At 43.1% G+C, this 16,762-nt stretch overlaps 1 protein-coding gene across 1 annotated transcript in view; it reads right to left on the reverse strand.

The window, feature by feature from the left end:
- RYR2 (ryanodine receptor 2) overlaps window positions 1-16,762 on the reverse strand; it is a 3,071,198-nt gene that overhangs the window by 1,274,680 nt on the left and 1,779,756 nt on the right. The window contains exon 59 of the mRNA XM_078648003.1: window positions 4,526-4,575. Coding sequence (XP_078504129.1) covers window positions 4,526-4,575 — 50 coding nt within the window. The remainder of the gene's footprint in view (window positions 1-4,525; window positions 4,576-16,762) is intronic.

The raw sequence follows: 16,762 nt of genomic DNA on the forward strand, positions 1-16,762 counted from the left end.
GGCCTTCTGCGGGTCATCAGTTACCCCAGCTCTCCAAGCCATTATTACAACTGCAGTGGAAGCTGTGTTTCATGCCCGGGAGGGGGGGATCCTCTTCCTGCAAAAGTGCTTAGAATGGATCCTTTTTTGGTGGGGGATGACCTGAAGGGCCGTTTTGTGCAGGGCACAGATTTGGTTGAAATCATGCAGCATGTTCGGGACAATTTGAGCTTTGCTGTTTCAGATCAGGCACCGACTGATGATGATGACTTGTGCAAGTCGTAAACACTTTATTCGGTAAAACATACCATCAAAGTATACAAAAATACAACACACTCACAATTATGACTTGACTTCTTCTCGCAGTATCAACAGGCTGAACCTGAATGTTTGCACTTGCACGTTTCCATTTGTTGTGGACTTACAAATGAATGGAAGGATGTTGAAAAGATTTCCTTCCCTCACTTCTTGTTGAAACATTACTCTCTGGAGAAGAATGGGGAGGAATTCCCAGCTTCTGTGAAAACTGATAACATCATGTCTGAGATGTCCACCCAAGGGGCTGTGGTGTCAGAGGATGCTCTTCCATCTGATGATGTTGACAAGAAGGTGAAAGTGGCAGGGAAGCAGGAATATGTGGCTTCAAACGTTGTGGTCTGTGCTAATGCCTACTCCACTTATGCCATCAATCCCTTATTACGGTCTTCTATTTCTTTGCATAAAAGGTGCAGGAGGGTGCGAGTTTCTCTCCACTCTTGGTATTAATAGAACAACAGGTGCAGTTTCTTTCCGACGTTACATTTGACAATCCCTGTGCATCTGCAGTGGATTTTAGAGCTGCCATTGCTGCTCGGTGCAACATTCGGAAGCGCGTGTGGAAAGCGGATTCTGCTCAGAAGGCAGTCCTTTTGAAACTGCCCTTTACAAGTTCCAAGCTTTTTTTGGCAGTGATTTTGAGGCGCAGATGAAGAAGCCAACAGAAAACAGGAAGATGGTTACTCTTGTTCAGCCTGTCAGCAGGATTAGAGGTTTTGGTTACAAATAGGCTTTTCCTTCTAGGGGCAGGGCTCCTCAGCACCAGCCCTTTTGTAGTAGGGGTCTAGGCCAGGGCACCCCAAATGCTAACAAATACCAGCACTTTGCAGCCACAGCTGCTGCCCCCAAACCTTGACTGCTCCAGGTTTCGGTCAGTGGAGGACCGTCTGCAGTTCTGTCGGGACATATGGGCTCGGACCATTGCGGATGTCTGGGCCATCCAAATGGCCTCAGAATATACAGTAAATTTAGAATATAGAGAAAATTTTGGCAACACTCGTCCATGCCATTTTTTCAAGACTTCTGCTCCTTGTTCCCCAGAGAAGTTGGCTGCACTACTCCAGGGAATTCAGTAACTGCTCCAGAAGTCTGCCATCATTCCAGTACCTCCTGGGGAGATTCTCCATAGTTATTAATCCCTACTTTTCCTGGTGCAGAAGACATCGGGAGAGTTCTGCCCTGTGCTGGACCTCAAGAGGGCCAATCAATGTATTCCTCATGTGTCTTTCAAGATGGTATCTCTCCAGTTGATTCTGCCTCTCTTACCGAATGGTGAGTTGCTCACCTCCATCGATCTCTTGGATGCTTACCTCCATGACCTGGTGCACCCATCTCAACAGACGTTCCTACTTTGGGTAGCCACTACCAGTGTTCACCAAATATCCACCAGCTTTGGTGGCAAAGCTGGTGGATATTTTACATTCTGAGGATGTCGAGCTCTTCCCTAATCTGGATGACTAGCTGATTGCCTTTCCTTTTTCCAATGCCCAAACGGCCATTCTGGGGAGGATCACACAGGAGTAGAGCTTCTTGATCAACTGTAAGAGGTCCAAGAACCAGCCATCCCAAGATCTCCTCTTCATCAGGCCCACTTCAGCATGGACTTCGGGGAGGTCTTTGTGTCAGAGGAACATTGTGTTTGTGTCCGCTCCCATACGTCCTCTCTCTTTCTTCGTCCCTTGGCATCGGCAAGGACCTGCCTCCCCAGTCAGGGAGAGATGTCCTCTATGTTGGTCCTAGTCCCCTGGGGAAGAATGTTCAGGTATCCTCTTGTTCACCATCTTCTGAGGTACTGGATCCTGTTGTCTAAGAAGTATGAGACTATGGTTCCCATGACTCTTCAGAACTGCAAGGATCTCCAGTGGTGGATGGACCCTGCTCATTTGAACTGGGCTTTTTCTAAATTTCGAATCCCGTGCTGGTTCTCATGACCGATGCCAGTGGGATGGGATGGGGTGTAACTCTGGTGGCATCCACTGCACAGGGGAAGCGGTCTTGGTCTGAGATGATTCAGTCTTCCAATTGGAAAAAGCTGATGGCAGTTCTAAGGGCAGTTTTGTTTTTTCAGCCCCTGTTGTTGCACACAGCTGTGTGTGTTCAGATGGACAATAAAGGTTGTCCGCTTTTATCTGAACCGGCAGGGTGGTAAGTGCTCCTCTTTGTTTCTCCTTCCCAGGAGGATTTATCTTCTGGCGGAACCCCTTCTCTTGGCTCTCTCACTAGTCTATCTTCCAGGGAGGGAGAATAGGCTTGACGATGGTCTGAGTAAGAAGTTTCCATCCTCGGGGATTATGTGTTTGGATCTGGCAATGTTTCAGTTGATTCTTCTTCAGTTCAGTCACCCATGGCTAGATTTGTTCACTATGGAGGGGAATGCCCTGCTTCCTCAGTTTTGCAGTCTGACCCCTTCTTCAAATGCTTGGGCAAAGGATGCAGTGACTGCTCCCTGGCCCCAGGGTCTCCTTTACGGTTTTCCACCCATCACTTTTCTCCCTTGGGTGGTTCAGAAGATGATCCAGGGCCAGGCAGAGCTTCTTTTAATTGCCCCGGCTTGAAGGAGGTGCCCTTGGTTCCCTTGCCTTCTTCATCAGTCAGTCCAGCCCCTTTGGGTATTGCCAACCCATCCATCCCAGCTGTGTCAGACACTTCTTCCTCTGGACACGCTTCGCAGGTTTTGGATTGCCGGTTGGCACTTGGAAGGCAATACACCTTAACGTAAGGGTATTCTTTGGACATTGCTCCACTGATCCAGCAGTTCCGTCGGCCGCCCAACCTTAAGGCTTATGGCGGTCATTGGCGGAATTTTTCCATTCGGTGTCAGGACAATGGTTTGTCTTCTTCCTCTAATGATCCTGAGGCAGTGTTGGAGACCCTTCGGAACGGTTTTCAACTGGGCTCTTCAATCCCAAGTGCCACTGTGAGACTTGACTCTAGTTCTGCAAGGTACTCCATTTGATACTTTGGAGTCCACTGACTTTGAGTTTCTGTGAGCCAAGTTTGTGTTTCTGGTGGCCATTTATTCCGGGAGACGGGTGGGGGAGATTGGGGCTTTGCTGTCCTCCCCTTCATTCCTTACATTTTATTCCGGACAAGGTGGTGCTTTGTCCTAGTCCTGCATTTCTCCTTAAGTTGGGTTACTCATTTCATTTGGACGATATTGTTTTGCCTACCTATTGATGTCCGTCATGCTCTTTTTGTGTATTTGCAGCACACTGTCTCATTACTCAAATTGATACCTTGTTTGTCTCCTATGGTCTGGCGAAGAGGGGTCTCATGCCTTCTCTCTTTACTTTGTTCCATTGGATTACGTTACCCATTTCTCATTATTATTCTTTGGCTGGCCAACCTGTCCCAGCATCTTTTTCTGGGAGGTCTATCAGGGGTGTCTCTGACTCCTGGGTGGCATTTAAAGGGGCTTCAAATCGGGATAGTTGCTTTGCTGCCACTTGGGCTTTGCTGCACACGTTCATGATCCACTACTGTCTGCAATTGGGTGGAGATGTATAATCTGATTATGGCACTGCTGTTTTGAGTCCTGTGGGTTCTCCTGCAGCGTAATGTTTTGGATCATTTTGCTTACTCATGGTGTGGTTTGTTCGAAATCAGTTTTGGACTGGATATGTACGCATATGTAAGGCCTGTGATAGGAATATGGATGAGGAGGTAATGCCCGTTACGTACCTGCCATTTTTATTACTCCGAACCCATGTCTTACTCGTCAAACTCCGGTTTCCAACCACCACTCCCCATTGTCGACTGATTTCTTTCTATGCTTGATTATTTCAAGAAGTCCTTCCAGAAAGTGATGCATTTGTACTTATAAGTATGGGGGCCATCTTGGATTGGGAAGGAAAGTCAAGTTTGGTCATTAGGTTTTGCATGAATGGAGATAAACTCATATGTAGGGACTGTGACGAGAAAGACATGGACTTGGATAAATGAAAATTACTGGTACGTAACTGGGCATTAGAGCGCCTCACTTGCATTTGTTGTATATCAGAAATGTTGTTGAAACCTGCAAAATACTTACACTTCATAAATCACGTAGCGACTGACTTCAAAAGCTTTCTAACTGAAAAGTTCACTTAACTTACAAGGTATATAGGTTTCTAAAACATAATGCATGCAGTCATCATCCATGCAACAAGGCAGCAGATCACAAAATAAAAATAAAAGAATGATAAAGAAAACAGAATGCTGGCCATGCTGGTAATGTTAAGATTGTCCTTACCAAAGAGTGAAATCCTATGTCTTACAAGAACTCCAAGCTTGCAGAATAAGCTGAAGACAAGAGTAACACAAAAAGGATAGAAAGAAAGACAGAGAATGAAGAAATATAAAAGCTGAAATATCAGCAAGAAAAGGCAACATGAGATAACACACAAAGATCTAATTGTCACAATTTAGGAATAAAGAACCAAGGAAAGCTAAGTTGGAGGGGCAAACCCATTTGAAACGTGGTTAAAAAGCATGTTACAATTAAATGAAATAAAAGCCAAGCCAATAGGAAAGTAATCAGGATTTAACAAAGCAAAGTAACCACTGAACCTTCACAGAAAAGTATAGCATCAATAGGAATCCATCATGGCGCTCTGTGTATTATGATAAACATCCTTGAATAGGCTGCAGAATGCTTGATGAATGTCAGGAACATAACATTGTCATATTCACTGAGAGTGTAGGTCTTTATTGAAAGATATTTTGTTCTCCTTTAATAGTACATTTTTGATTCTCCCACTTTTCACATTATACAGATCTTACAACCCAAGATAAAATATGCACATACACCATATGAACATTTTGTCTTGCGTTATTTTACAGACATGAAATCAAGGCTATCACATACACATTGCTAATGCAGTGAACTGGTACTAGACAGCAGTCTATATTTAAAAATTATTTTAGCAGTTACCAGTTGATTGGATATTACAAAAGGTGAAGTTACATCAAACGTAATGTCATTAAAATGGATAATTGTTGGACCTCGACACCATTTAACAGATATTTAGAGTTGAGGCGCAGGTCATTACTTTATGCAAGGACTCCAAGGTTTGCAGAAAGACTCAAATCATTCTTGTCTTTGCCTGAATTTTGCAGTATCACGAAGGAGGATTGGTCCTGCTACTCTAGCTCTGTTTCCTCAGGATATAGTACCATTAGTTATGATGTCAATAGAATGTAAGGCTACCAAGGGGGGTGTTGCTGCTAAAAATCATATCAGAGTACATTGGGGAATTATAATTGTACTTGAAACCTTGCTTTAAAAATGGGATTTCTATTTCAGAGGCCTGTACCTAGTTGTCTGGGAAAAGGACATTAGCATGTTCTTAAAATTGGAGGAATGGGGGTTTCAGGGTGGCGGGGTTGAATACACATTAATTATTATCTTGAGAGACCTGGCTGTCTCACTGCCAGGCATTGTGGGAAATTACACCAGATACAATAATCCACCAGACCTAGACTGCCTACTGAGAGTTTGACCATTCTGTCTACTGAAATGGAAGGGGTCCTTAAGCTGTCTCAAATAGGTTACAGAACCATCCCCTGACATGGTTCGAGTGGATGTCTATACAAAAGAACCAACACTCTTTTTTGCCTATGTTCTGAAGGTGTCAGTACTATTAACCAAGTCTTTAGGTGCCTTTAATATGTTTGGCAGACATAAGTTGATTAATATATCATGGCAAAAGCTTGCTTAGATCCAGGCTTCGTTGAGGTAGTCCAGTTGCTAAGGGGCTTATTCATAGTTTGGCACAAAGGGTACTCCATAGCAACGGCTCGGAGTACCTTCTTGCGAAACTGAAGGTCTGCCTGTTTGAGTTACTGTGGGACGGATCTTAAGTATGTCAGCGATGAAGCCTATTTCATCTCTATCACTAACACACTCCTCCAACTTCCCTATGGAGTAAGGGTCGCCGGAGGTTTGGCTATACGACTGCTTGCATGATTTGGAGTGGGTGGTTGAATGGAAAGCTTTTACTATCCCTTACCACCGTAAAAAGACCTGGTGGTAAAGGATAGTACACAAAGTGTAAGTGGTCATCATCCCGGTGGTGGTCAACAGTTTTAGTTTTTTTTAAATCAAAATCCTGCTTTGCCAAAAAGTAGTTAAAAGTTTGATGGGAGATGGTCAAACCTTTACCTCATTAACAGGAACAGTTGAGGTGGCAGTGCCTGCAAATGCTGGGCCTTCCAAACTCAAAATCATGCACTGATACAGCTGACTATGTTCATTATGTTCATTATGATCTGGATAGGAAGAACCCCAAAGACTTCAAAACTGCCAATGGTATCTACCAAGATTCTTCTTTGGCACCCTTTCTTTGACTTTGCCTTAAGGACAATAGGCCTCGACCAACTCTGCTATTATACATGCTGATGCAGCTTTTTATATGCTTACACTCGGACTCACCATGGGCATCTTTTGGGGGAGCTTGACATTTTTTTACTGAATCTAAGTTACTTATCTACTCAACAAGATCAAAGTTTTCAACTGCTAGCTCAAAATAAACAATTTAGAAAGATTCCCTGTTAATGGTATTTGCCCAATCACCGATCATGGAATTTTATTATCTGGGAATTCAGTTTGGTGCTTCCAGCATATGAACTAAGCATCTGGTTAGGTTGAAAAACTGAGTACTAAGGTGGGTGGTTTGAAATCATTGTACCACAGGTTCATAATGCTAACTAATTAGTTCTGTCTATAGGGTGAAGCTTTGGGGACAACCCCTTAAAAAGATCTAATTGTAAATTGTTTGTCTGTATAGCACAAATCTCTATCATCATCAGTATGTAAATGTATATTTCCCACATCGTAACAGGGCACACCAAAACCAGCAAAAATAAATACTGATTCCTGTGAAAATCAGATACATTGATTTGTTTAAAAAACTGTTTAGATATATGAGCAACTTTGTTGCCTTTACATTTTTTTTATGGTGTATTAACTGGCTCACCATACATGTCCAAGTAATAGTTTCAATAAAATCTACTTGTGACAAGGTGAACTTAACATTACAGCTATCTGTATATTCAAATAGTGAATCCATGTTTAATATCGTTTAGTTATCAATGTATCTGATAGCACATATATGCCATGTGCATGTACTTTATCAATATGCTAATATATAGCGGGCCCTATGGGTGAAATATGTCTCCAAATACAAATAAAATATGTTGTAAAAAAATGGCAAATCCAGATTGCCTGTCTTTTGTGACTAGTTATGATGTCATTTGCTGTAATGAGACATGGGACACAGACACAATTTTTTTCTAACTGGTTATTATTCATTTTGTGCTCCAGAAATACCATCAAATGCAGATAGAGTATAATTGGCCAACCCTGTTGAAAAGGAAGTTCAATGTACCCCTTCAAGTATTGCTTTTTAACATTCCTGATATGTAGTGTTACATTTTTTAATAATATCTTCGATGTCAGATCTAGACAGATAGTCGATGATCTTGATGTCCATCTGTTTGAACTCCAGGATGAGCAAAAAAAAGAAGTCCTGCTTTTATGAATAAGAGAGTTTAATATTTGCTTATGTAATTTGGGTGACGCTCCAACTTGTGGTTTACTGGACACAGAAGGTATGGAGAGGACACCTTTTAGGCACGCTCCATATAGGGATGAGTTGAATACAATTGTAATGTCTAAGAATTTGGTCTTTGCCCATGATTGCAAGTCCCCACATACAAATTTACCCTCCACTTAGAAAGGCGATGAAAATATTGTACTCAGGCTTTGTACCTTTATTGAATGAGTTTATGTAATTGCTAGCTGTGCTAGCACTCATAACCCACTCACTACACTTTTTAGCCTTAATTTAAACAGCAGTAGTACCCAGTCTAAGAGTAGTAAAATCTAATGTACAAGTAATAAAGGGGTCAGAATTAAGTGAGAGATAGTTAACAATAAGCAATTCATGCATGAGCTTTTTAGAGAAAATTGGCACAAACACTGTAAGATTCAGACTAGGGGAAGATCCTTGGCTAATACTAAAAGCCTTTAACTCATGTCCCCTATCTCTTCCATTTCAGTTGCTCATAAACCCCATAAGAGCAAGCAGCTGTATGGTTGGTTTAATCGCGCAAGCACACCCACACATAATACACTTAAATTAGCCCTCAGCAAATATCCACGCCTTAAGGATGAAATGGTCACTGCTAGGCGGGCTCATAAGGAAGTTCTAGCCATGTGAAAGGCAGAAATTAGATACAACCCTGGAGGCATCTATAAGCCACAGGGGAAATAAACAATAGCACAACTTTTTGGGAAGTTGTCAATCTTCCCTTTTTTTCTGATTATGAAAAGTCGAAATTTGAGTCCCTGATTCCCGTCCAAACCTAAGTCGAGAATTTTACCAAGGTCCTTGGCCCAGATTGTCTGGGGCAGGATTCTGATGAAGAAGAGGAAGTAATTTACGATCAGTGTGCTGTTCTTATTCTGAATCAGTCAATGGACACCAAGGACATCACTCTTGCAATTAAAATGAATCCCAAAGAAAAACACCAGACCTGAACAAGTTCCTATGGACATATTCAAACAAAACATAACCTTATGCCCTCCCTTGCTAACAGAAATCTTAAGTCTGACAAAGTGGCCCATTAGTACTATCCTGGAAGGAGGTCGTTTTCAGAAATGGAAATTGTAACCTTCCAAACTGCTATCGCCTGATCTCCCTATTAGTTAGTACCTTTAAGATCTTAGTAAGAGTATTACTCTCAAGGCTGGAGGCTTGTACAAGGGGGCCATCATCCTATCAAATATGCAGTATGGGTTTTGCCCTGGGTCGGGCAGAGTTGAGCAGTGGCTCAACCTACACCTCATAATAGGGAAATATGTTATGGACAGGTTAGGGGCCATTCACAAGGCCTTTATGGACCTCTTCTGTGCTTTTGCACAGGACATCATTCCAATTATGTGGTATTATGGAGAGATTAGGTATTGAAAAACTTTGAGAGATGTGCTTCAACGAATCACTAGTATACATTGGCAAAGATTTATTTTGGATCAAATAACAAACTAAAGGTAGATACACTCAGGTGTTTACCATGGTTGTTCTTTGCCCCTTTCTTATTACTAATTTATATCAATGGTTTAGAAAATTACCATTGTATTGCAGGGAAAGATATACTCCAGCTGGGGAATCACTCAGTTCCAGTGCATTTATAAGTGGATGAATGCAATTTGGGGCATCATTTTGGTTCCACCCTTTCATGCTTAATTAGGCCATACATATATGTGTACGTATGGCCTTATGTACTCATGTGATGTAACCTTATTAACAGAATGTAGTGCACTTGAACAGTTACAGAAAGTGCATGAACTCTGTGATCTTGACATTTATACAAGTGTGTATTTTAACATTTTTATTTATAGTAAAAAACGAGCTACAGTTCTCATATATATATATATTTATATCTGTGCAGGTTTAATAACATTGTATTTCTCACATGTTTATATATTTTTTCAAATAATACTCTCCATTACTCTCAATGTATTTCATAACTGAAAATGTACCCATTCAAATAGTTCTCTATACCTACATTGTAACTGTATATGCACTTGTAATAATGCATTAAAAATGTGTACTAAAATGTTTGCCATACTAAGGTTTACCAAAAGCCTTACATATAGATTCATCAAAGTGCCATTCTGCGAATTTCAAATAGCGAAAAATAGCGAATCGCAATTTGAAAATCGCAGAATGGCATTCATGAAGAAATGCGATTGCGATTGTGCCACAATCGCTTAAATTTCGCAGAATCGCCCGTTTCCCATGTGGAAATTGCGATTTCGCTAACTGCGAGATCGCAAAAATGGGAAGTCGCATTTCGAGCCCATTGATGACATCACAACCAGGAAGTAGGCTTTTCCCTCCCACAAACAGATCACTGAGCCAGACAGTGGAAGCATTGTGAAGAGATCAACTACAGTGATTTTGCAGCACCCCAGCAGGACACATACCACCAACATGTCCCAGGAAGCAGCAGGGAGCAGTGGCCAAGGCAGGAAGAGAAAAATAAAGTTCTCTGAACAAGAACTTGAGTACCTCATAGAGGGGGACTGTAATGACCATAGACGCCTCTTCGGCAAGGACCCCCGGAGGGTGCCAGAGCCAGACAAGCGCCGGCTCTGGCTGCGCATCCGCGCGAAAGTAAATGCAGTCAGGGTGACCCAGCGGTCAATCGACGACTTAAAGAAGCGCTGGTACGACCTGAGAGGTCGTGCAAAGGAGCGCATTGCGGAGAGGCTTGGGGAGCGAGTTGCCACCGGTGGAGGGGATCCAATTGCCACACCCAACACTCCATTGGAGGACCGTGTCGAGGACACCCTCACACCAGAAGCCTGCGTCGGTGTTACTCAGCTGGACTCGTACCGACCCAGCCAACAATCACAAGGTAAGTGCCATGCGACTGCGACCCTGTCCCCTAACAATGCCCATGACTCCTGAGCTAGCAATATGACATCCCCAGTAATGCAGGCCATGCACACCTTAAATGCCCCAATGCATTGTGGTAGTTGTAGTGTAATCATATATCCCCAGATAGCCCAACACAGCCAGACCTGTCAAATCAAAGTAATTCCAAAAGCCAGTCAGGGAAAGCAAGCCTGCATGCATGTAGCAACATCTCATGTGCAAGATACATATCATTAATCATGCACCCTTTTACATCACAGGTGCTGCCGACCAACCCAGCACTGACAGCGAGGCCCTGCATATCGAGGAGTTACCGGAGGACACTGAGGCTGAGGGCCAATCTGACCAACAACCAGGTCCATCCCAGCCACCTGCAGTGATTCCACCACCACCACCCCGTGTGGACAGGGCCTCCCCTGCAGCCACAGGTGTCCAGCCACCGCCCCAACAGACACCCACGGCAGTTGTACAGGCCACACCACCAGCGGCTAGGAGGTAGACGAGGCGCACAGCCGGAGCAAGATCCCAGTCCAGCGGACTGCGGTGCCAGCAGAGTCAAGCCTCAACAGGCACGGGCAGGGCACTCCATCTACCTGATCCTGGCCTGGCCATTGAACGCCGCATGCTGGCGGTACACCAAACACAGGCGCGTCACCTGGCAGCGATACATCTTCAGCTGCAGAAGACTGCCAATAATGTCGGACAGATGACCGCAGCTGTCCGTGAAAATAGTCATCTGCTGGTAGGCCAGCAGGACATGACCCGCCGCCACCGCCAACTACTGGCCCGCCTGTCGGCCTACACCAGGTCAAACCACTTAGTAGGCAATGCTACATCGCAACTATCACTTGCCATGCAGGGGCAAATGGTACAGTGTTGCCTGGATGTGGCTAGGTCACTTGAACAGCTGACAGTAGCAGTGCTCAGCATGCAGCCCACTGCCCATGGTGAACCAGGGGGGGGTGACGATGTCAGCGAGGTCGCGTCGACCAACAGCAGCATGTCCTTGCCGCTGATGCCTGAACGCCGCCGCAGCAGCAGGCCCACAGCAGGATCACGGGCCAACACCGTCCCTGAGGACCCTGAGAGACGACTCGGTGCGTCTGGACGTAGGTGCCAGTGACACCTTGAACACTGTCGGTAGGGCCATGCTGGACACCTAAGCAAGCCCTCTAGCCCTGCATGGGAAGGTATGAAGCAATACTGTCCTCATGTGACACCAAGGAAATCAAAGGCCACATTAGTGTGAATTAACAATAAAAATGTATGGTCTCACTTAACTCCAACTCATGTCATTATTACATTTGTCATGCATGAGTGCAGTGTTGTGTGAGGGGAATGGGTGCACTAGAAACAGTTAATAGTGATGTGGTTGCGGCGCCTGTGTCTTTCTGCAGGATTTTCCCCGCGTGCATGACGCACATGTGAAGGTGGGCGGTTGTCCCCTTCTGACTCACTGCCAGATATCTCCTCTGGTATCCTGCGCTTGGTAGCAATGTTGTGGAGTATTGCACACACGGCCACGATGCGGCAGCAGACCTCAGGCGTGTATTTGATGGCCCCACCAGTCTTGTGAAGTATGCAGAAATGGCTCTTCAAGAGGCCAAATGTCCTCTCAATGCAATTTCTTGTGCGTATGTGTGCAGCATTGTAACGCCGTTGCTGTAGTGTGGCAGGGTTGAGGTATGGGGTGAGGAGGTACTCACGGAGACCGTAGGCGCTGTCACCTGAAGGAAAGAAGCACAGGGTGAGTGCCTGTTCTGCGCAGATACATGATCACAGTGTACTATTTGGGGGCATGTGTACTTACCTAGTAGGTGTCCTTCGCCAAAGTCTCCCCTGGCCAGCCGTGTGTGCATGCTGCTGTGCCGGAATATGAAGGAGTCATGTGTGCTCCCCGGATATTGTGCCACTATGTCCGTGATGATTGTCTTGGCGTTGCACACCATCTGGATATTGAGGGAGTGGTAGGATTTGCGGTTGTGGTACATGTATTGCGTTTGTGCTGGTGGGCAGATGTGGATGTGGGTACAGTCAATCCATCCTATTACATGTGGGAATTGCGCGATGTTGTAGAACTGAAGCTTGGTGTCATTCAAGTCCTGTTGGGTGGTCGGGAATGAGATGTAGTGGTGTAGCTGGGTCAGCATTGCCTCCAGGAAACTCCTTAGGCAGCTGGACATGGTGGGCTGGGATATCCCCCCTGCAACAGCGACTATCCCCTGGAAGCTTCCGGAGGCCAGTAGGTGCAGGCTGCACAAGACCTGGACATGGGTGGGCACGGCATTGGTCCTCCTTGTTGGGTGCTGCATCAGGGTGTCTAGGTCCCGGATCAGCTTGATGATCATTGCCCCATTCTGGCGGTACTTAGCGTAAATTTGCTCATCAGTTTGGCCCAGAAGGGTGACCCGCTGGCGGAATATTCGCTCCTGGATCCTGCGTCTGTTCCCTGCTGCTCGCTGTAGCCTTCGCCGCCTGACCACCATGTAGAGTCCTGGCATTGTGAGAGTCCTCATGCTCCAGCTGCGTATCCTTAAGTGTGTTTGGTCAGGCCTGCACCTGTTGGTAGTTTGTTAAACTATTCATTATTATTTTTTTTCTTTTTCCTTAATAGTTACCACCTGGTTTCGGTTCTCCTTAAATTGTGCGTCGCTAATAGCGATTTTCGGGTTTTTCGCATTTTGAGATTTTTCTTGAATATGGATAGCGATTATTTAGCGATTTCGCAAATCAATTTGCAGAATCCATGGTTTCTCGCAATTTCCGATTCGCTAATGGCCTTCTTCCTTAGTTCTGCGAATTACTTTGCGAAATCGCAATTTTTCTTTAGCGAATTCACAATTTTAGAGTTTTCACTATCAAGAATTGCTTTTCTTCACATTGCGATCGCAATTGCTAATTCGCAGCTATTGCTATCGCAATTTGGCTTCATGAATCTGGCTGTTAGTCTGTTGAATTACCGAACATTTAATTTTAATGTGAATGCTTGCAATAGATGCAATGTTTTTCTCTCCTCCGCAGGTGCAGTTAAATGAGCTCATGGTCAGTGAAAGGCACATTGTGTGAATGAGATAGTAAGGCTCGAAAGAGGAGTAAAGGAAGCAAGAGATGACTACTCTCTGAGCATTATATGGAGACGGAAAGTTCTGAAGGATGTTTTACTGTGTGGACCAAAGGAAAGAAATCTCCAATGTAGTTGTCAACCTCTTGTTGTTTGAAAATGAAAGTTAATTAGAAATGTGACCTGGCATTCTGGAAGTATTTTTGGTGTTTATAATTGGGTATTGCACTTAGCTTTATTCAGATTCCCTTTAGACTGTAAGAGGTACAGACCTCTTTGCCACATCTCTGTTGTGTTGCTTTATGCTATCAACTATACTTTATCTTTGAGAACTTCCACAGAAGTCCTGGAATGCCCTGACCTTTCTCTGCTTCCCTGATTAATATGGTTTCCCTGATTCCCAGCTAGAGCAGGATTTAGTAGGTCTTCTTAGACAATCTTACGTTTTTCTTATAAACATTTTTTTATTCATCATAAGGAGTAAACAACAAAAAAAGAACAGAAGAAAGACCGAGCACCTGAAAAAAAATCATATTACATTGAACAAATAAACAAATGAGAAATGGACACAAGAAGAAGGAGGGGATATGTTGTGATAAATATATTTTGAAATTTATCCACACCAATTGCCGAATGGGGGGGAGGGTTCTGAGAGGTTTGGTTGGGGATAAACTTGAAGATATATTTGATGGGTCCACGTGAAATGGATGCTAATTTTGATTTGTATGATGACTAAAAATCAATGAAATATGTTTTCAAAAAAAAAAGGAGGGGAAGAAAAAAAAAGTACTATATTTTTGGTAGGACAATTACAGTACTGTTTTATTCTAATTTAACATAGGACCCCAAATTCGATAAAACTTCTTTCCAGAGCCAAGACCTCTACTTTTGGCTATAGCCATCTCCCTTTCAAAGATCTCCCTTAACATTGCCCACCATTCATAAACTTTGGGTGGGAATTTGGATATTCATGCGTGGGCAATGCAAAGTCTTGCTGTTGCTATAATAATCGCTATAAAGTATCTTAAGCCCAAAGCTACATCTGGCATTATAGCTAAGTATCAGTTCTTTATCCGTTAAGCGTATATTGATTTTTAAGCGATTAGTTATTATACAAAGGACATCCTTCCAGAAATCAATCAAGCCTGGACAGGTAATGAACATATGCAGGATGTTCGCAGCAACCAGTCCGCACTTAGCGCATTTACATTTTTCATTCGCATTTATACCAATGGGATCTGTCCATTTAGCTATTCGTTCTGGAGTATAATAGAGCATATATATACAGTTTTGAGGTGTGGCAACTTTAAGTTAATAGAACATATCACAGTATCTAAACTCTCCAGTGATTCTTCTATATCTACAGGACCTACATCTTGTCTCAATATCTTGCTCCATTTAGACCCTATTTTAAGGCTGTCATTCTCCCATATTTGAGAGAGTAGTTGGTAAGCCTTACTGATAGTCAATTTTCCCTCTAAGTGTAGGTAATTCAATATATCCAAACCCATAGGATGTCTTATTTCTCTACACCCTATAGACAGTCTCTAATCTGTAGGTATTTGTAGAACATATTCTTATGAATACCATATGACTTCTGAAGATCTGAAAACGTAAGGAAACCAATGGCATTATATAAGTGACTAAGTTGATTAATACATGTATTCCAGGATTTGGCTTACATGTCATGAAAGATTTCTGGAAGCATCGGATTGTTCCCTAATGGCATGCTGAGATGCGTCAAAGGTAAATTACACTTAAAATCGGGTAGCTGTAATCCTACATATCATAGGGTAGTTTTAGAAATGTTATAGCATGTCTCGGTTGATTAGAACTCCATATAAAACTGCTAATAACCCCTCCAATTTTTTAAAGATATAATTCGGGACACGCAACGGTATTGACCTAAATAAAGAAAGAAATATGGACAAGATAATCATTTTAACAATATTACAGCGTCCCATGATACTGATAGGAAGTTCCTTCATTTTAGAAACCATAGATTTAAATAAGGACTCGTAATTCAGTTTTATGACCTGTCCCAGGTCAGAGGTAATCTGTACTCCTAGATAAATTGCTGACGTGACAATCCCAATCATCGGCCTTTTTGCCCGAAAGATAAGAATAATCTGGGTCTTATTAACATTTGATTTATATCCAGAGAAGTCTCCAAATGTGCTAGCTTCAGTTTGAATAGCCTCTGTAGCCTTGGCTGGATCCGCAGAGAAGACTGCAATGTCGTCAGCGTAAGCCGTCACTTTTAATTCTTCAGAGCCTAATAAAACTGGAAGAATATGTGGATTAGTAATTAGTGATCTAATAAATTGCTCTATATATAGAGCAAATAGTAAAGGTGATAAAGGTCACCCTTGCTGAGTACCTCTCAATATAGAAAAAGGGGCAAACTGATGATTTAAGTAAATTTATTTAGCTACTGGGCTTTTATACAAAGCTCGAATCCAGTCATAGAAGCCGACAGGGATATTATATGCTGAGTGTATAGCCCAGAGACAGTCCCACGTTACACGATCAAATGCTTTCTCAGCATCAAGCATGATCATCCCTAAGTCCTTATTAAGTTTAGAAGCAGCATCAAAAGCAACTAGAGCTGTATTCATATGCGAAGTTGTATCCCTGCCGGGTATAAATCGATGTTGTTGATCAGAAACTAATTGTTCCATGTAAGGTGCAAGATGCATAGCCAATATTTTTGCGAAAACTTTGGTGTCGGCATTGATTAATGAAATCGGTCAATATGACCCGCATTCTTCCCTTGGCTTGCTCTTTTTCAGAAATGAAGACAATATTTGTCATATCCCACGAGTTCGGCACCGCCTCCTTTACACCAACATGATTCGTAATCTGGGACATAATAGAAGCTAAGCTAGTCTTAAATATTTGATAGAATTCCAACGGTATTTTATCTTCTGCCACTTTTCCAGAAGGGAATATCAGTGCTTGATTTGAAAAATATGAAGTGCAG

This window comes from Lissotriton helveticus, chromosome 6, assembly GCF_964261635.1.
Source record: "Lissotriton helveticus chromosome 6, aLisHel1.1, whole genome shotgun sequence".
Taxonomy (NCBI): Eukaryota; Metazoa; Chordata; class Amphibia; order Caudata; family Salamandridae; genus Lissotriton; species Lissotriton helveticus.